This window comes from Aethalodelphis obliquidens, unplaced genomic scaffold (genome assembly GCF_003676395.1).
Source record: "Aethalodelphis obliquidens isolate GAN/ISIS:26980383/991018 unplaced genomic scaffold, ASM367639v1 scaffold37, whole genome shotgun sequence".
NCBI classification, from domain to species: Eukaryota; Metazoa; Chordata; class Mammalia; order Artiodactyla; family Delphinidae; genus Aethalodelphis; species Aethalodelphis obliquidens.
Window position 1 is genome coordinate 7,560,362 of NW_020837981.1, and position 21,725 is coordinate 7,582,086.

Genomic DNA, 21,725 nt, shown 5'->3' on the forward strand with positions numbered 1-21,725 from the left:
GGGCATTTGCCTGCCCACCTGCTGACATTTGCCAGGCCTCAGCACTTGGAGGTGCCAGGTCCATGCCAGGTAGGGGCTTATCTCCTTTCCTTGGCCTTCACATGTGTGCCATTGTGGTGTCAGGCTCTTAAAAAAATAGTTTGGCTCTTTCTGGCTTGTGGCTGACAGCAGGCTTTGGCCTGCCTCTGCACGCTGCTGACCTGTCTGGTGTGTTGGGGGTACTAGGACCTGGAGGGGGTGCTGGTGCCTCGGGTGGGAGTTGGAGGCTGACTGGGCTCACTGTGCCGTGTGGGATTTCAGCACGCTCCACAGCCGGCTCCTGAGCGACCAGACCCAGCTGAAGGATGATGTGGACATGCTGAGGCGGGAGAACGGACAGCTGCTACGGGAACGTAACCTGCTCCAGCAGTCGTGGGAGGACATGAAGCGGCTCCACGAGGAGGACCAGAAGGAGATCGGTGACCTCCGGGCCCAGCAGCAGCAGGTAGAACCGGGCTGGGCGGTGGGGGGCGGACCAGACCCAGGTCAGGCATTCACCCACTCACCATCCATTTACCAACCCCCCGCCCCCACCAACACACACACCTACCATCTCATCTACCCACCCGCCCACCCACCTACCCACCCACCTACCTACCTACCTACCGTCTACCTGCCTACCACCCGTCATCCATCCATGCATCTCTCCCCTTATCCACCTACTCATCTGCCACCCATCCATTCCCCAACCCACTGTCCGTCTACCTGCTGACCTACGCACACCCATCTTATCCACCCACCCGTGTGTCCATGTGATTACTTAGCAAGTATTTTTGGTGTCAGCCTCCTGTGAGGCATCGGGCCATCTGTGAGCAAACACTCAACCCTTGTTTTCCTGGACTCTGCAATCCAAGGGGGGATACAGATGTTAATCAAATAACCACACACATTTTGTATTGTTATGAATATCGCAAGGGCTACCAAGGAGGAGGTTCTATGTGGTATGTGTGCTGTGTCACAGGAATTCGACTTAGTCTGGGAGCTTTGGGCATCTGTAGCTTCTTTCCTTTGTATGGATTGTTTGAGATTACAGATGGAAAGAAACTTGCAAATATTAAAATTCTGTGCAAATACAAGATGGTAACAGTTACCGTCGTTATTTTGGGGTGAGAGTATGTCCTGCTGCCCTTGCTCCTCTCTGCGTTCGAAGTTAGTTTCTTCACTTTGCTCAGCTCTTGTTTCACATTGACAGCAGTGCATGAGGAGCAGGCCAGTCAGAACACCGCTTCCTGTGAATGATGTAGGCCAGTGCCTCTTCTCTCGTAGCTTATGGTCTGGAACTGCCTGGGCTGCCCAGGGACGTGGCAGGGACTGCTGATGCTCTGTGTCCATAGATGGTTGGACGTTTGGGGTTGGAAGACAGTCCCAGGCAGAGGCAGAGTGTCCTGCTAGCATTGCATCATGGGTCCGATTAAGCAGAGCCCCTTCCCCATCAGAAACATTTATGGTTCCCCAGTTAAAGCAGGACTGTTGGGGCTTGATTGACACAAAGCCAGTATATAACAATCTGAACTCATCTGGTAATTTAGGATGACGTTGCCTTTGTTGCTTTTGTTTTCATTTACAGTTAAAATTTTTTAAATTGTGAGATTATTGCAAACTTACAGAAGAGTTGCAAATACAGTACAAAGAATTTTTCTCCTGTATCACTCAAGAATAAGTTGCCAACCTGGTGCCTCGTCACCCCTGAACGTGTAAATGTGTACTTCTTGCAAACAGGGATATTCTCCTGTATAACAGTGACAGTGACACATCAGGAATTAACGTTGACGTGTACTACTGTCTAATCGTCAGACCCGGGTCAGGTTTTGCCAGTTGTCTCGATAATGTCTTTAATAGGAAAAGGATCCCATTCAGAATAACGCACTGCATTTAGTTGTCCAGTCTCTCTGGTCTCCTTCAGTCTGGAACAGTTCCTCAGGCTGTGACCTGCATGACCTTGATGTTTTGGAAGATTACAGGCTAGTTATTTTCTAGGTTGTCACTCAACCTGGATTTGTTGGATCCCCATGGTTGGGTGAGTTTTTGCATCTTAGGCAGGAATGTCACAGAAGTGATGCTGCCTTTTTCTCATTGCATCCCGTTGATTGAGACTTGGCTGGATACGACTTATTACTAACGATGTTCACTTTGATCATTTGACTAAGGTGGTGTCTCTAGGCTTCTTCTCCAGTGTAGTGATACTTGTTTTCCCTGTGTACACCCCCATACATACACACACACGCATGGTTTCCTGTTTTACTCAGTGGGTTGTATACCACTGTGGCCACGGGGAGCCCCTTCAGCTTGCTCGTCTGTCTTTTTGACATGTCCCCTCATTCTTTGAGCACTTTCTTGATTTCTGGCACAAGAAGATGTTCCAGGTTCATTTTCTAACTTCCCTGCCCTAGTCCTGGAAATCAAACATTTCTCCTAGGAGTCCTGATTCCTTTTAGTGGAAAATGGTATTTAGAAGCATGATCGGAGTGCTGGGTGTAGTTGATGTGCTCATTGCTCCTGGATGTAATCGCTCCAGGCCCTCTCAGTGGACAGAATAAGGAATATCTGAGTACACTACCACCCCCCACCCAGCCCCCCCCCACCAGACACACTCACTCATAACCTGTTTCCATGTGTCTGTCTCCCTCTTCCTAGTATATTTATACCTTCACTATGTAATATGTATATTGGAAACTATGAGTTCACACTGACATTTCCGGTTCCAGTCCAGTACTACAATATAACAGGGTTCGTTCTTGTTTTCTTCCTTTCCATTTTTGTAACTGCATTTCCTGGTAGTGAGAAACCTGGTTCTGATTATTCTTAATCTCTTTACTTGGTCGGTCTCCCGGGAGTACCTGCCTGCCTTTCCCTCTGCCACCTCCCTCCCACGCCATCCCTGCTTCTGACCCGTTGTGGGACCCCCATGCGCCTATGCAGGGCCCCTCCTCATCCCATGCAGGCTCCGATGGCCACTCTGGGGCACCCCCTGCCCAATGGAGCCTCCTGCCCTACTCTGCCTTACCAAATGGCTGTAAGGTTAAATAGTTCAAAACGGGGAAGGGCAGCGCTTTCTTCATGTTTTTATACTATTTTTTAAATTGCAAAATTAATATGCATTTTGTGAAAATGGTGGAGTAGAAGGATGTGCTCTCACTCCGTCTTGCGAGAACACCAGAATCACAACTAACTGCTGAACAGTCATCGACAGGAAGATACTGGAACTCACCAAAAAAGATACCCCACATCCAAAGACAAAGGAGAAGCCACAGTGAGACCGTAGGAGGGGCGCAGTCACAATAAAATCAAATCCCGTAACTGCTGGGTGGGTGACTCACAAACTGGAGAACACTTACAGCACAGAAGTCCACCCACTGGAGTGAAGGTTCTGAGCCCCACATCAGGCTTCCGAACCTGGGGGTATGGCAACGGGAGGAGGAATTCCTAGAGAATCAGACTTTGAAGGCTAGCGGGATTTGATTGCAGCAGTTTGACAGGACTGGGGGAAACAGAGACTCCGCTCTCGGAGGTCACACACAAAGTAGTGTGTGCATTGGGACCCAGGGGAAGGAGCAGTGACCCCAGGGGAGACTGAACCAGACCTACCTGCTAGTGTTGGAGGGTCTCCTGCAGAGGCGGGGTTGGGGGATGGCTCTGTCTCACCATGAGGGCAAGGACACTGGCAGCAGAACTTCTGGGAAGTTCTCCTTGGCCTGAGCCCTCCCAGAGTCCGCCATTAGCCCCCTCAAAGAGCCCACGTAGGCGCCAGTGTTGGGTCGCCTCAGGCCGAACAACCAACAGGGAGGGAACCCAGCCCCACCCATCAGCAGTCAAGGAGATTAAAGTTTTACTGAGCTCTGTCCACTAGAGCCACACCCAGCTCTACCCACCACCAGTCCCTCCCATCAAACCTCTTAGATAGCCTCATCCACCAGAGGGAAGGCAGCAGAAGCAAGAGGAGCTACAATCCTGCAGCCTGTGGAACACAAACCACATTCACAGAAAGATAGACAAGATGATAAAGGCAGAGGGCTATGTACCAGATGAAGGAACAAGATAAAACCCCAGAAAAACAACTGAATGAAGTGGAGATAGGCAAACCTTCCAGAAAAAAGAATTCAGAATAATGCTAGTGAAGATGATCCAGGACCTCGGAAAAAGAATGGAGGCAAAGATCGAGAAGATGCAAGAAATGTTTAGCAGGGCTTCCCTGGCGGCGCAGTGGTTGAGAGTCCACCTACTGATGCACGGGACACGGGTTCATGCCCCGGTCCGGGAAGATCACACATGCCACGGAGCGGCTGGGCCCATGAGCCATGGCCGCTGAACCTGCGCGTCCGGAGCCTGTGCTCCACAACGGGACAGGCCACAGAGGTGAGAGGCCCGTGTAGGGCAAAAAAAAAAAAAAAGAAAAAAGAGAAATGTTTAACAAAGGCCTAGAAGAATTAAAGAACAAACAAACAGAGATGAACAATACAATAACTGAAATGAAAACTATACTAGAAGGAATCAATAGCAGAATAATTGAGGCAGAAGAACATATAAGTGACCTGGAAGACAGAATGGTGGAATTCACTGCTGCGGAACAGAATAAAGAAAAAAGAATGAAGAGAAATGAAGACAGCCTAAGAGACCTCTGGGACAACATTAATTGCACCAACATTCGCATTATAGGGGTCCCAGCAGGAGAAGAGAGAGAGAAAGGACCCGAGAAAATATTTGAAGAGATTATAGTCGAAAACTTCCCTAACATGGGAAAGGAAATTGCCACCCAAGTCCAGGAAGCACAGAGAGTCCCATACAGGATAAACCCAAGGAGAAACACACCGAGACACATAGTAATCAAATTGGCAAAAGTTAAAGACAAAAATTATTGAAAGCAGCAAGGGAGAAACGGTAAATAACATACAAGGGAACTCCTATAAGGTTAACAGCTGATTTCTCAGCAGAAACTGTACAAGCCAGAAGGGAGTGGCACCATATACTTAAAGTGATGAAAGGGAAGAACCTACAACCAAGATTACTCTACCTGGCAAGGATCTCATTCAGATTCGATGGAGAAATCAAAAGCTTTACAGACAAGCAAAAGCTAAGAGAATTCAGCACCACCAGACCAGCTCTACAACAAATGCTAAAGGAACTTCTCTAAGTGGGAAACACAAGAGAAGAAAAGGACCTACAAAAACAAACCCAAAACAATTAAGAAAATGGTCATAGGAACATAACATGTCAATAATTACCTTAAACGTGAATGGATTGAATGCTCCAACCAAAAGACATAGGCTCGCTGAATGGATACAAAAACAAGACCCGTATATATGCTGTCTACAAGAGACCCACTTCAGACCTAGGGACACATACAGACTGAAAGTGAGGGGATGGAAAAAGATATTCCATGCAAATGGAAATTGAAAGAAAGCTGAAGTAGCAATACTCGTATCAGATAAAATAGACTTTAAAATAAAGACTGTTACAAGAGACAAGGAAGGACACTACAATAATGATCAAGGGATCAATCCAAGAAGAAGATATAACAATTATAAGTATATATGCACCCAACATAGGAGCACCTCAATACATAAGGCAAGAGCTAACAGCTATAAAAGAGGAAATCGACAGCAACACAGTAATAGTGGGGGACTTTTAACACCTCACATACACCGATGGACAGATCACCCAAACAGAAAATTAATAAGGAAACACAAGCTTTAAATGACACAATAGACCAGATAGATTTAATTGATATTTATAGGATATTCCATCCAAAAACAGCAGATTACACTTTCTTCTCAAGTGCCCAGGGAACATTCTCCAGGATAGATCACATCTTGGGTCACAAATCAAGCCTGAGTAAATTTAAGAAAATTGAAATCATATCAAGCATCTTTTCTGACCACAATGCTATGAGATTAGAAATGAATTACAGGGGGAAAAAACCGTAAAGAAACACATACACATGGAGGCGAAACAATACATTACTAAATAAACAATAGATCACTGAAGAAAGCAAAGAGGAAATCAAAAAATACATAGAGACAAATGACAAAACACGACGATCCAAAACTTATGGGATGCAGCAAAAGCAGTTCTAAGAGGGAAGTTTATAGCTATTACAAGCCTACCTCAAGAAACAAGAAAAATCTCAAACAATCTAAGCTTACACCTAAAGGAACTAGAGAAAGAAGAACAAACAAAACCCAAAGTTAGCAGAAGGAAAGAAATCATAAAGATCAGAGCAGAAATAAATGAAACAGAAACAAAGAAAACAGTAGCAAAGATCAATAAAACTAAAAGCTCGTTCTGTGAGAAGGTAAACAAAATTGATAAATCATTAGCCAGACTCGTCAAGAAACAGAGGGAGAGGACTCAAATCAATAAAATTAGAAATGAAAAAAAAGTTATAGCAGACACTGCAGAAATACAGAGCATCCTAAGAGACTACTACAAGCAACTCTATGCCAATAAAATGGACAACCTGGAAGAAATGGACAAATTCTTAGGAAGGTATAACCTTCCACGACTGAACCAGGAAGAAATCGAAAATATGAACAGACCAATCACAAGTAATGAAATTGAAACTGTGATTAAAAATCTTCCAAGAAACAAAAGTCCAGGACCAGGTGGCTTCACAGGTGAATTCTATCAAACATTCAGAGAAGAGCTAACACCCATCCTTCTCAAACTCTTCCAAAGAATTGCAGAGGAAGGAGCACTCCCAAACTCATTCTATGAGGCCACCATCACCCTGATACCAAAACCAGACAAAGATACTAGAAAAAAAGAAAATTACAGACCAATATCATTGATGAATATAGATGCAAAAATCCTCAACAAACTATTAGCAAACAGAATCCTACAACACATTAAAAGGATCATACACCATGATGAAGTGGGATTTACCCCAGGGATGCAAGGATTCTTCAGTATATGCAAATCAATCAATGTGATACACCATATTAACAAACTGAAGGATAAGAACCATATGATCATCTCAATAGATGCAGAAAAAGCTTTTGACAAAATTCAACACCCATTTTATGATAAAAACTCTCCAGAAAGGGGGCACAGAGGGAACCTACCTTAACATAATAAAGGCCATATATGACAAACCCACAGCCAACGTCGTCGTCAGTGGTGAAAAACTGAAACAGTTTCCTCTAAGATCAGGAACAAGAGAAGGATGTCCACTCTCGCCACTATTATTCAACATAGTTTTGGAAGTCCTAGCCATGGCACTCAGAGAAGAAGAAAAAGAAATAAAAGTGATACAAATGGGAAAAGAAGAAGTAAAACTGTTTGCAGATGACATGATACTATACATACAGAATCCTAAAGATGCTACCAGAAAACTACTAGAGCTAATCAATGAATTTGGTAAAATTGCAGGATACAAAATTAATGCACAGAAATCTCTTGCATTCCTGTATACAAAATAATGAAAAATCTGTAAGCGAAATTAAGGAAACACTCCCATTTACCATTGCAACAAAAAGAATAAAATACCTAGGAATAAACCTACTTAGGCAGGTAAAAGACCTTTATGCAGAAAACTCTGAGACACTGATGGAAGAAATTAAAGATGATACCAACAGATGGAGAGATACACTGTGTTCTTGGATTGGAAGAATCAATATTGTGAAAATGACTATACTACCCAAAGCAATCTACAGATTCAGTGCAATCTCTATCAAATTACCAATGAAATTTTTGACAGAACTAGAACAAAAAATCTTAAAATTTGTATGGAGACACAAAAGACCCCGAATAGCCAAAGCAGTCTTGAGGGAAAAAAGCAGAGTGGGAGGAATCAGACTCCCTGACTTCAGACTATACTACAAAGCTACAGTAATCAAGACGGTGTGGTACTGGCACAAAAACAGAAATACAGATCAATGAAACAGGATAGAAAGCCCAGAGGTAAACCCAGGCACCTATGGTCAACTAATCTATTGACAAAGGAGGCAAAGATATACAATGGAGAAAAGACAGCCTCTTCAGTAAGTGATGCTGGGAAAACTGGACAGCTACATGTAAAAGAATGGAATTAGAACACTCCCTAACACCATACACAGAAATAAATGCAAAATGGATTAGAGACCTAAATGTAAGACCGGGCACTATAAAAAAAAACTCTTAGAGGAAAACATAGGAAGAACACCCTTTGACATAAATCACAGCAATATCTTTTTTGATCCACCTCCTAGAGTAATGGAAATAATAACAAAAATAAACAAATGGGACCAAATGAAACTTAAAAGCTTTTGCACAGCAAAGGAAACGAAAAGACGAAAAGACACCCCTCAGAATGGGGGAAACTATTTGCAAACGAATCAATGGACAAGGGATTAATCTCCAAAATATAAACAGCTCTTGCAGCTCAATTTTAAAAAAACCAAACAACCCAATCCAAAAATGGGCAGAAGACCTAAATAGACATTTCTCCAAAGAAGACATACACATGGCCAAGAAACACATGAAAAGCTGCTCAACATCACTAATTATTAGAGAAATGCAAATCAAAACTACAATGAGGTATCACCTCACATGGGTCAGAATGGCCATCATCAAAAAATCTACAAACAACAAACGCTGGAGAGGGTGTGGAGAAAAGGCAACCCTCTTGTACTGTTGGTGGGAATGTAAATTGATACAGCCCCTATGGAGAACAGTATGGAGGTTCCTTAAAAAACTAAAAGTAGAATTTCCATATGACCCAGCAATCCCACTACTGGGCATATATCTGGAGAAAACCATAATTCAAAAGGACACATGCACCCCATTGTTCATTGCAGCACTGTTTACAATAGCCAGGTCATGGAAGCAACCTAAATGCCCATCAACAGACCAATGGATAAAGAAGATATGGTACATATATACAATGGAATATTACTCAGCCATAAAAAGGAACGGAATTGGGTCATTTGTAGAGACATGGATGGATCTAGAGACTGTCATACAGAGTGAAGTAAGTCAGAAAGAGCAAAACAAATGTCGTATATTAACGCATATATGTGGAACCTAGAAAAATGGTACAGATGAACCGGTTCATCACAGTGTTTGGCAGAAATTGAGACACAGATGTAGAGAACAAACATATGGACATCAAGGGGGGAAAGCGGCAGCAGGTGGGGGTGGTGGAGTGATGAATTGGGCGATTGGGATCAATATGTATACACTGATGTGTATAAAATGGCTGACTAAGAACGTGCTGTATAAAGAAATAAATAAAATTCAAAAATTCAATAAAATTATGCATTTTGTAACACAATAAAAGAATCAAGCAATAGAGACATTTAAAAAATAAAAGAATATTCGTGTAGTCTCACTCCACGGAAATAACTAACCATAGCTATGTTACTTTGAAAAGTTTGAGATTTATACCTGTACACATAGAACCCTTTATATCTTGTTAACATATTTGAGAAAATAGAATCGCACCGTTCCTTTTGTTGCTAACATTGTTTTTTTGCTGAATATGTCACATCTTTCTATTTCAATACAGATTCTCCTTCCTTGTTTTTAACGGCTGCAGAGTATTGAGTTACATAGGAGCATCATCATTGATTTAACCAGTCTCCTATTGACTGACCCTTGGACTAGTTTCAGTATTTTCCCATTATAAACTATGTTCTGTTGAAAAATGTGTTTCTGTGCCTTATTTTGTTTCTCTGATATTTGTTGAAGCCTTATGTGGAGTACACAGTCCAGGCTCCGTGCAGGCCGCTAAACTGGATATACTTGGAGATAGCTGGCGTCTTGTCCACGAGCCCTCTGAGTAGGGGGTTTGGTTGTGTGTGGGAAGTCTGGTGGTGGGCGTGGGTAGGCCTGGCCCAGCGGTGGTAACGGGAAGGTTCCTGGAAGGGGAGGTGAGTGCAGGCCAGGGCAGCAGGAGTCCAGCTGGGGCAGAAAGCCCCGCAGCACAGCAGGGGCGTCCGCAGCCCACCTGCTGCACCATCTCAGAGAAGCAACTCTCACTCCCACCTTCCTCTCCTCCGCCCTTTAACCTTCCGGCCCTGGAGGGGGCGGGGCGGGGCGGTGCTCTGGGAGCGTTGCTTGAAGGATGAAGTGAGGCACCAAGGAGAAAGTGCTGGACCCGCGTTTCTTCTGGGGGTGGTGGGAATGTTCTGCGGTTAGACAGTGGCAGTTGCCGCACAGCTTTGTGGATTCACAACCTTGTGAATATTCCAAAACACATAGAATTGTGCACTTTAAAGGGTGAATTATATGGTATGTGATTTATATCTCAAAATAAAAGGCTCCAGTTACCACTTGGTCATAAAAAACCAAAAACCTGCCCTCTTGAGGCATGATGTTTTATTGCCTCCCATTCTCTGACTTCCCTCAGGACCCAAACAGCTCGTATGCGCACCCAGGCCAAGATGACGGCCTCCTGTCCCCCGCTTCCCGTCCCCTGACAAGTGACCTGGGAAGGCTTTCTCCCCGATGCTTCCATCTCACATCACTCCTCTTCTCCTTTTCCTATAGCGCTGACCCTTGGGGGGTGTAGTTGATTACAGTGGTCAGTGACTTTCCCCAGTTCTCTTCAGCTGGACCAGTGCCCCTTAGCAAGTGGCCTGCGGGCCACCTCAGGGCCCCCCCGCCCAGGAGAGGAGGGCCCAGTGCCTCGGGTGGGTGTGAGGGGTGAGGGGTGTGTCTGAGCTGCCAGGCCACCTGCTCTCCCCAGCCAGCGCCGTAGCATTTTCACCAGGTCTAGGACGGGTGCTGGGCTGTGAAAAGCTCAGGTCTTGGATAGGCCAACAGCCGAGAAAGCAGGGCACATGGGGGTGGCCACAGGTCTCCTCCCTGCAGGCCCTGGGGCCAAAGGTTGACCTCACTGGACAAGGCTGGTTTTGTTGCCTGGTTCCTCCCACGCCTTGTTAACTTGAAGAGGCCCTTGCGGGGGTAAATGGTGCTGTTTGACTTGCATGTTTGCTTGAGGGATTTGTGGGCTCCCAGCCTTCTACATGATTTATCTCAGAGGAAATGAGGCAGCTGTGTGGGAGGGCACCATGGGCCTGGGGCCTGGGACCTCTCCCTCTCCAGAGCAGCAGACAGGTGGTTTTTCTCATGTGTTTGCATGTGTGCGAGCATGCGTGCGTGCGTGCATGTGTGTGTGTGTGTGTGTGGCCAGGGGGAGCACGGTATGGCAGTTCCATCTCCAGGGGACCGCAGTCAGAATGCACCATCTGGATGCCCAAGTGTTCCGGGGCAGAGATGGCCAAGCCTTGGTCGGGGAGCAACGTAGAGGGTAGTTTTGCATCTCCTTTCTTTACAATAATGCATATTCTTTGGTTAAAAAACAACTTCAACGACAGTGAAGTCACCCACCCCCACCTCAGCCCTGGTGTCACTTCCTGGAGGTGACTGACCTTTCTGAACCACTTGGGATATTTCCTTGTGGACATTTGCTATGTCATACTTAACACACAAAGTTTTGTTTTTATTTTCTGCCACCTGCCTTTTTTTTTTTTTTAACTGTGCAGTATATCATGGGTCTCCTTGTATTTTCTGTAAATTTGGAGCATACAACAAGATATTTCATAGTTTAGTTGTCAGTAATTTATTAACCCCATTCTGTGTGTGTTGGGAACCTTGGTAGTCTGCACTTTTTCCCGTTACAAATTACTTTTTGATGGGCACCCTTACATATGTCCTTATGTTCCTTTGTGCATGTTTTTCTGAAGTTTGTTTCTTAAAAGGTACAATTGTCAGGTTCAGAGCAGTGCTTTTCTTTTTTTTAAAAAAATAGGTTCTGCCAATTTATTGGGGAAACTTAAGGCTCCAGGAAAGTTCCCTCTCCTCCTTCTGGCCTTGTCAGGTGACAAAAAGAGTAAATATACTCTTCTCTTGGGTGATTCATTTCTTTGGTGATTCATGAAAGTTAACTTCTTTTCTCAGATAACCCAAGAAAGGGGTTTCTTAGTCTTCAAAGAGCTTGGCTCTCAGAGAAGCCCAGAGTGTTTCTGACCAGTGTGGAGCAGGATATAAGGACAGCTGTGTTCTTGGCCTCCCTGAGGGGAGCAGCTCAGGCTGTGGCTGTCTTGGTGTGTGGATGGGACCAAACCCTGGGTTTGTGCCTCCCCCGGGTCACTTTCACCCCCTCCTCACAGGCCGGAGGAGAGTCATCTCTAAAGACTGCTGCCTGCATGAGCTGAGAAGTGTATCACCTTTTTCATTTTAGAATTCTGAGCCAGATTTAACTATTCTGTCTCTCAGAGTACTGTTAGCCTCAGCTGGGAAGCTGAATATTTGACTGTTAGTGTGTGTGTGCCTGACTGTCTACCAAGAACATAATCGTGTAATAGTAAAAAGGAAAAATTGTAGACTGATAGGGGAGTTTTTCAAATCCTCTGGAGTTAACTGTGACTGCGGTTTTCCCAGATTTCTTCAGAGGCTTTTGATTACATTAGCACAGGCATGATTCTCAGTCCTGCTTGTAGAGAAAAGTTGAGAAGTGTTAGGGGCCCCATGAGCCTCTGAATATCCGGGTGCTGTCGTATGGGAAAGAGACTGTTCTTGTGACTCCAGGGCTACGACGAGAGGTTAGGAGTTGAGGAAAATGGGTAGCTCATAAAAAGCGAGGCCTTCTCATGCAGAGCTTTCACCTGTGGAATGGGCAGCTGAGACAGCACAGGGTATCAGTCTGATCTCCCTAGGGTCGCCTCTCCTGATCCCGGATCCTACTGCGTTAGCAGGGCTGGGTTGGGCATCAGAAAGGATCCCAACCTTTCTGATTTTGTTTCTGGGTTTGTTCTGGGATTTTCTCTGATTGACCCTGTCTCACTGGAAAATTGTGACCCATCCTGGCAGCAGATTCACTCTGCCCTCAGTTGCCTCTGGATTGTCATACAGACCCCATCCAAGCACCTCATGGTTGGGGCATTTGGGGGCTACTTCCCAGTGAAGAGAGGCCAAACCGCAGTGTTGACTGTTGTGGACCAGTGCACGTGGGCTCTGCTGGGCCAGTGCCCAGAACAGGGTTTTTCTTTGCATTGTTTCAAGGCAGTCTTTAAAATTAGGTTTTATTAATATGTGGGGTGATATTTAATTTATATTTTATTAAATTTTTTTAAAAATTGAAGTATAACTGACATGTAACATTGTATTAGTTTCAGGTGTACTATAGTACGATTTGATATTTGTATACATTGTGAAATGATCACCACAGTAAGTCCAGTTAATATACATCAACTTATATAGTTACACATTTTTTTTCTTGTGATGAGAACTAATTTGTTTCTTGTTCTTCTTTTTTCTTCTTCTTTTTTTAAATATTTATTTATTTATTTGGCTGCGCCGGGCCGGGTTTTAGTTGCGGCATGCGGGATCAAACCCAGGCCCCCCTGAACTGGGAGCATGGAGTCTTAACCCCTGGACCACCAGGGAAGTCCCAGAGCTAGTTTGTTCCTTGAATGAAGCTTGGAAGGCTGGACAACTGTGGGAGTGCATTTGGCTGTCTACTCAGGCCTGCCACCTTGTGGGAAACTCTGGGAATGGCAGCAGTGCTTTTGTTCTGTAGTAAACCACAGGGGGCTCTTTTGGAGCCTTGGGCTTCTCACCTGGCTTGGAGATGTTTAGAGAATAAAACATTTGGAGTGATTTTTAATTGGAATGTTTGAGGTACTGCCCACAAGACAGGGCAGTCTGGTCTAGAAGCTGGTTCTTTTCCAGATGTGACCCTGAAGGCAGGAGAGCTCTCCACTGGCGCTCTGTGTCCTGGGCATGTGTGGGCACGTCCTTGTGGGATGCCCTTCTCATCTCTCAGTGGTGGGCACTGTGTCAGCTGATGTCCTTGCTGTCCTCCAACCCTCATTGTCTGCACCTGGACAAATTCAGTGGTCCTCAGTTTGTACTGCACTTGGGGACCCAGTTCTCCTTTGTCTAGTAATTTATGGAAAAGAATAATGTTGTATCTCTATCTTGCAACATATACAAAAATATATTCCAGTAGTTTAAATAAATAGTTTAAAGATTTAAATGTGAAAAGTAAAACTAACACTTTTTAAGAAAACTAATGAGAGAGAGTATCCTCATGATCTCAAGGTAGGAAGGAAAGAATTTCTTAAGTAAAACAACCAAACCACAAACCATAAAGGAAATGATTGATAGATTTTACCACATTAAAACGTGAAATTTTAGTAACAAAGGGCACTCAAGAAGATTTAAAAGCCACATACTGGGAAAAGATATTTGTAATGAATATAACTGGAAAAGGATCAGTACCTGGAATTTAGAAATAAGTTCTGCAGAAAGAAAGGAAGGGAGAGGAAGGGGGAGGGGGGGAGGAAGGGGCAGGTGGGGAAGGAAGGAGGAAAGGAAAATAAAGGATATGGACAGGCAATTCATAGAAGAGAAAGTGTGTGTAGTCAATAAACATAAGGAGAGTTGCTCTGTCTTTCTAGTAATCAGGAAAAGCAAGTTTTTAAAAAAAGAGATCTTATTTTTTGTCCGTGAGATTGGCAGTACTTAAAAAAGAAGTCTGATTGTTTCACGATAGCCAAGAGGTGGAAACATCCCAAGTATCCTTTGACGAATGAATGGATAAGCAAAATGCAGTACATATAAACAATGGAATATTTTTCATCTTTAAGAAGGAAGGAAATTCTGTCACATACTGCAGCCTGGATGAACCTTGAGGACATTATGCTAAATGAAGTCAGTCAGTCACAAAAAGATAAATACTGTAGGATTCCTTTTATATGATTCTATTTATAAATACTGTATATACCTCTAGATTAGTTGGATTCATAGAAAACAAAGTAGGAGGCTGGCTGCCAGGGGCTGGGGGAGGGGGAACAGCTAATTGTTTAGTGGGGACAGAGTTTCAGTTTTGCAAGGTGAAAAAGTTCTGGAAGTTGGTTGCACAACAATGTGAATACACATAACGCTACAGAAATGTATACTTCAGAGGTTGAAGAAGGCTAAGACGGTTATGTGTATTTTATCACAAGTAAAAACTAAAAGAAGAACCTGACCGTATGAAACCTTGGTGAGGATGTGTTGACGACAGTAACTTTCAGAACTCCTGCCCACAGGTGGTGGGATATAAATTGGGATAGCCACCCTGGGGAGCAATTTGCTATCGTCCAATCAGTGGGGAAAAGTCCGTATTCTGATCCTTAGCTCTACTTCAAGGTGTCCACCCTAGAGGAGAATCTCACCGGTGTGGGAGAGGAGACCTGTACAGGGTTCACAAGAGTGTCATTTATAACAGCAAAAAAAATGGAGATGAGGTAAACATCTATCCATCAGACTGAGAATGTGTGATGCAGGCATAGAGAACAGACTTGTGGCTGCTAAGGGGGAGAGGGGTGTGGGAGGGGTGGATTGGGAGTTTGGGACTAGCAGATGCAAACTATTATATATAGAATGGATAAACAACAAGGTCCTACTGTATAGCACAGGAAACTATATTCAATATCCTGTGATAAACCATAAAGGAAAACAATATAAAAAAGAATATATATGTATGGTTGAATCACTCTGTTGTATAGCAGAAATTAACAGAATGTTGTAAATCAACTAGACTTCAATTTAAAAAGATCTATCCACAATACAAAATAGATAACCAACAAGGATCTACTGTATAGCACAGGGAACTATACTCAATATCTTATAATAACCTATATTGGGAAATAATCTAAAAAAGATATATATATATATATATGTAAAACTGAATCACTTTGCTGTACACCTGAAATTAACACAACATTGTAAATCAAATATATTTCAATAAAATTTTTTTAAAAATCTAAAAAAAACAAACCTGTACTCCTACAGTGAAGCACTACCTGCACCACTGACTACACCTCAAAAGCAGCATTGACTAGAAGGAAGCACGTGGAACACCATTAGGAACTTTCATGAGTACAGAAGTAGTACAGGTAAAATACTGTGCCTGGTGATGGTTGACAGCAAAGTTAGGAGAGCAATTCTGGAGGGGAGGAGAGGGGTACTAGATAAGAGAAGGGTGTATTGGGGGCTTTGGCTAAGCACCTGTACTATTTTATATCTTTGGAAAGCAATTTGAGACATGCGACAAGGTAGAGTCGGCCCTCTGTATCCGTGGGTTCCATATCTGAGGATTCAACCAACCAGGGATTGGGGAAAAAAAAAAATTCCAGGAAGTTTGAAAGAGCAAACCTTGAATTTGCCTTGCTGACAGCTATATTTACATAGTGTTTTTGTTGTGTTGGGTATTATAAGTAATCTAGAGATGATTTAAAGTATAGGGAGGATGTGCGTAGTTCGTATGTAAATACTACACCATGTTATATGAGGGATGTGAGCATTCATGGATCTTGGTATCCGTGGGGAGTCCTGGAACCAGTCCTTAAGATGAGAGCTAAGTGGTGGGTACTTAAAATTCTGTTACCTTATTTGCTGTGCTTTGCTGTATGTTTGGAAGATACTGCATTGTGTCTTTAAGAAGACTTTAAATGATCGAGTGAGGCTAAGTCAGTGGTTTTCTGACTATTTCTCAGCATGCAGTCCTGATCTGCAACAGTGATGCATTTTTATAAAATGGTGAAGATTTTAACCGCCCGAGGAAGCTGTGTACCTATTTTTAAAGTGAGTTTTGTAGTTTGGTGTCCTCGTAAGATTTCCTTTGAAGGAAGGAGTTTTGCTTTAAAAAAAAAGAAAAGGAAAAAGGCTAAAAGCCCTGAATGAGCTGATTTCTGAGATTCCCTTTTTCCCCATTAATCTGTAGTCCTAGGAGCTAATGTCTCAGAGGAATGAACTCACTTTCCTTGCCTCTAAAAGATTCTGACATTTGAATTAGCTCTTTCCTGTTAATCGTATTTATTGAGGGCTCACCCTTCCTCCACAGGGAATATTCAGTAGTTCCAGGTTCTGGTTCTCTGGGCTGCAAAGATCTTCTGATAACTCAGGGTCCATGTTGGATGAGCCAGGTGATTCCTGGACTGTTGGACCTGGAACGGTTAAGCAAGCCTTTCTGGCTCAGTCGTGTCATGGGGTGGGGGGGCTGCGGGGGTGCTCAGGAGATATGAGCCCTCAGCCCAAGGGCTCACTCAGATCCCCTGAGGTGCTTAGCAGAAGTCAGCCGGCCCTGACCACCTCTTAACACATCTTGTATTTTGTTCTGTAGAGCAGCACCCTGAGTGAGCGTTAGTACCCCCTGTAATTCAGAGTAGAAAGCTCTCTTGCTTAAACCCTCCCACGGTTCCCATCTCACTCAGGATACAGTCTTTGCTGTGAGCCTTGAAACTGTGCCGACTTCTCTGGCTTTTTATTTTTTTCTTTTAAATCTGCACTCTTAACCTTATACTTTTTTTTTTTTTTTTTCCCGGTACGTGGGCCTCTCACTGTTGTGGCCTCTCCCGTTGCGGAGCATAGGCTCCGGACGCACAGGCTCAGCGGCCATGGCTCACGGGCCCAGCTGCTCCGCGGCACGTGGGATCTTCCCAGACCGGGGCACGAACCCGTGTCCCCTGCATCGGCAGGCAGACTCTCAACCACTGCGCCACCAGGGAAGCCCTAACCTTATACTTTTTAAAAAGTATATATTTATTTATTAATTTGGTTGTGCCAGGTCTTAGTTGCGGCAGGCGGGCTCCTTAGTTGCGGCATGCGTGTGGGATCTAATTCCCTGACCAGCGATTGAACCCGGGCCCCCTGCATTGGGAGCGCGGAGCCTTAACCACTGCTTTCTGGCCATTTTTTTGAATCCACTTCTCCTTGTTCGCTGGGTTCCAGTCACTCCTCCCTGCCCTCCTGTTTGTGCCTAGGACATGGCTGGTGATTCCTGCCTCAAGGCCTTTGCACTTTCTCACTCCTCTGCCTCATGTGCTCTTGGCTGCTGGTCTTCATTTGCACCCAGGCTCAGAAGTCACCTTCTTAGAAAGACCTCCTCAGGCTATGGACTCTCTCACAAGCTACTCTGCTGCCCAGAAGTCTCTCTCCAGCTCGTTATCCTGTTTTATTTTTTATTTCCTCGACAGCCCTTATTATGCTCTCAAGTTATTTTATTTGAGAACTGATCTCTATCTGCCGTTCTCGGTCTCTGTGTGTTTGTATCGGCCCATCAGGATAAGCGGTCCACAGGCCACCGTCACTGTGTCTGTTCGGCATCACCAGCATTTAGAGCAGGGCTAGAAGATATTAGGTACTTGTGTCAGGGATCCTCAGCCTCACCCTCAGGTTTGGTGATTTGCTAGAAGGACTCACAGGACGTAGCGTATAATCCTACTCACAGCTAAAATCTATTTCAGCCAAAGGACACAAAGCAAAATCAGCAAAGGGAAGAGGTGCATGGTGTGAAGTCCAGAGGAAATCAGATGCTAGGTTCCAAGAGTCCTCCTGCTGTGGAGTCTCACAGGACAGACTTAGTTCTCCCAGTACCGAATCGTGACAACACGTATGAAATGTAGCCAGGGAAGCCCATGAGATGCTCTCTGCCTGGGGTTTTTCCTGGGAGCTGGCCACGTAGGAACCCCCTGCTTAGCGTGCTCTGAAATTTCAGACTCCCAGAAGAAAGCAGGTGCTGAGCCGGAAGCACACTGTTCGTCCAGTCCAGGCGTGGGGAGCCCTTCCTGTCCCTCGGGAAAGTTTTGTATCAGTCCAGGGAACTGCTTACTGTTCACGTTCCCAGACGCCAGCTAAGGGTCAACTTGCAAGCAGGCCTTTCTAAGGATGGAAGTCTCAGGCCTGCTCTGGTGGCTCTTTCCTGTACACTACTTAAGAAATGTTTGTGAACGAATGAATCAACTCAGCGGGGCCTGTGGAATCAGACCTCAAGACCCCTGAAAGCCAGAGGGTGTGACCTCCCCTCCCTTGTCAACAATCCTTCCCCCAGACAGACGGAGGCGAGTTTGTCCTTCCTCCTGCCCTCAGACCTTTGGTAATCGTGGCTCTGTGGTCCCCAGGTGTTGAAGCACAACGGGTCATCAGAAATTCTCAACAAGCTGTATGACACGGCCATGGACAAGCTGGAGGTGGTTAAGAAGGACTACGACGCCCTGCGGAAGAGGTATAGCGAGAAAGTCGCCGTCCACAGCTCGGACCTGAGCCGCCTGGAGCAGCTAGAGGAGGAGAACCAGCGCCTTCTGAAGCAGACGGAGATGCTGACCCAGCAGAGGGACACGGCCATCCAGCTGCAGCACCAGTGCGCCCTCTCCCTGAGGAGGTAGGAGCCTAGGCCATCAAGGAGGGGAGTGAGCGAGCTGGCCTGTTTCTCGCACTCAGAGAATGGCCAGAGGGCCGAAGCATCCTCTCTGCCGGGGGCCACTCTCCTCTGTGGGCTTGTGGTTACCTATCTGCAAGGCTCTCCGCCACTTTCTGGGGGGTAAAAAAAAAAAAAAAAAAATAAGCAATTGAACTTTTTCAATCAAAATTACTTACGTCCAGGAAACATTTTCCTGACACTGTCTTGGCACTTGTGCTCCTTCCTTTCTTCCATCTGAGCGACTCGGGCGTGTTCTGACCGTCCTGTGTCTCAGGTCACCCCACAAGCCTCTCCCCTCTGTGTCAGTCACCCACCTGGCAGATAGGAAAGTTAATTGTCCTAGGCATTGTTCTTCTAAAGTTGCACTTTCTATTAAGGTAGATAATCTGTAGGGATGTGACCCCTGCCCTGCAACAATGTTTCTTAAGGTACGTTCCTGCAGAATACCTGTTCTCTGGGGTGCTTATCAGGTTTATATGAAAAGCGTTCTCTGGCTTTAAAAGGGTTTGGGAATTGCCGGGTTGCACACAAACAGGTGTCTGTGCTGCAGGACTTCTCAGAACCTTTACTCCGATACTGTGCGCTAGAATCTCCCAAGAGGGAACAGAATGCAGTGTTTTTCCCAAACATCAATCATCAGAGGCACACTTTTTGGTTTCTAAGGAACCCACACTCAGAAATGCTGCTCTAGAGCTGCAGGCTGTAATTTGCAGGGCCGCCTGCATGGCAGGTGCTTCCTGGCCTGGAAGGACCGAGCGGTGCTCTCACGCTAACCTGGAGGCGTTGGGCCAGGCACCTGTGTCTCGAGGCCTTATCCCCTGTATCTGTAAAATGAGGTGCTCAGACTCAACGATTGTTCAGGCCACTTTTGTCTTTCAAGGCTGTGATTCTAGCTTTGTTTTGTTCTTATTTTTAAAGGTAACGTAGCCTGACTGTGGAAGAAATAACACTGTTATTTCCAGTAGAGCAGAGGGCATGAAATTCTCAGTCCATCTTCCAGTATTTGTAAAAGGCTGAGAAAAATTCCCGGTCCAGGGGTCCTGGTCCTTCATCACTTTTCTCTCTTGGGGGTGTGGAGAATGACCGCGTTCAAAACTTCACGCTCGACTGTCCGGCGCGGCAGAGCTGGCTGGGCAGGTCCCCACGCCCTCGTCCTGGCTGCCTCTCTCCGCCAGGTTCGAGGCCATCCACCACGAGCTGAACAAGGCCACGGCCCAGAACAAGGACCTGCAGTGGGAGATGGAGCTGCTGCAGTCGGAGCTGACGGAGTTGAGGACCACACAGGCGAAAACCGCCAAGGAGTCAGAGAAGTACAAGGAGGAGCGGGATGCGGTGTACAGCGAGTACAAGCTCATCATGAGTGAGCGCGACCAGGTCATCTCCGAGCTGGACAAGCTGCAGACCGAGGTGGAGCTGGCCGAGTCCAAGCTCAAGAGCAGCACGTCTGAGAAGCAGGCGGCCAGCGAGGAGATGGAGGCGCTGCGACAGGTAGGAAGGTGGCGAGGGGAAAGAGGGCTGTGACACCCAGGTGTCCAGAGGAGCAGGGAGCAGCCTTCAGCCTGCTGCTGCCTGGGCTATTGGATGCCTCCTGGGTAACTGCTGAGCTCACACTCGGTGCCCAGCTCTATTCGGGCTGCAGGGGACACAGGTGAGGTTCAGCTGTGGTCCTGGGTGTCCGGAGCTGACAGCTGATGTGATGGTAGATCAGTCTTTTGCTGGAAGTCAGCTCAAGGGCTTGTTCCTTAAGAAGCAAGATCCCAGGGCCACGTTCCCAAAGCCATAGGTACCTTTGGCCTTATGAGTCTGGAAGGGCACACTCAGTGTTCCTTCACCCCAACACCTGAGGAGTCTGCTCTTTAGAGGGGTGGTCTGGGCTCCTGGGAAGCTGTTCTACTAGGTTGAGCCCAGTACTCTTCTCAAGCCTTGCTCCCTGGGGGGGGGGGGGGGCATGCCTCCAGGGTCAGGGGAGTGGCGCTCAGCAGCATCGGGATTGAGGCACTGAGCTTGACTCCCGAGTGATCAGTGGGGATTCTCTGCATCTTTCCTACCTGACCAGCCAGGCCTCATCAGTGACGCTGCTTACCCCCAAGACCAGGTGTGCCCTGCTGGGGCTTGGACAGGCCTGTGGACTCCCCTCTTTGAGACCGCCTTCCCATTCGGTTAGTTTGTGTGTGGCTCTGTTTCGAGCTGCTGAACTTGATCAGAGCAGACTTTCTTCCCGTCGGAATAGTTCTCTGTTCATACCTCTCCGTTCTACTTGGTGCAGGTCAGTTAGAATGAAGGCTTTAAAACTGGCCTGTGAGAAGTGAAAAGCAAGGTGTTAAAGGTCCGGCAGCTTAGTAAGGGACGGTGTGTGTGTGGATTGTTGAAGCTAGGGCCCTCTGGACCGAGCATGAGGCAGGGCTGATGCCCGAGGGGCGGCCAGGGCCTCGTGGGCCTCTCTGTGGACTGTGATGCTGCCTGATGCCCAGGCCGTGCTGGGGACTGTGTTTGGAGTGTGGACCTCCTCAGCCATGTGACC

At 45.9% G+C, this 21,725-nt stretch overlaps 1 protein-coding gene across 9 annotated transcripts in view; it reads left to right on the top strand.

The window, feature by feature from the left end:
* Window positions 1–21,725, top strand: part of DLG5 (discs large MAGUK scaffold protein 5) — a 121,456-nt gene that overhangs the window by 61,439 nt on the left and 38,292 nt on the right. For 8 of the 9 annotated variants that reach the window (XM_027129768.1, XM_027129772.1, XM_027129769.1 and 5 more), the window contains 3 exons: window positions 301–484; window positions 18,906–19,165; window positions 20,380–20,692. In XM_027129768.1, the coding sequence (XP_026985569.1) occupies window positions 301–484; window positions 18,906–19,165; window positions 20,380–20,692 (757 nt within the window). The remainder of the gene's footprint in view (window positions 1–300; window positions 485–18,905; window positions 19,166–20,379; window positions 20,693–21,725) is intronic. The other variant, XM_027129775.1, reaches the window with a different exon arrangement.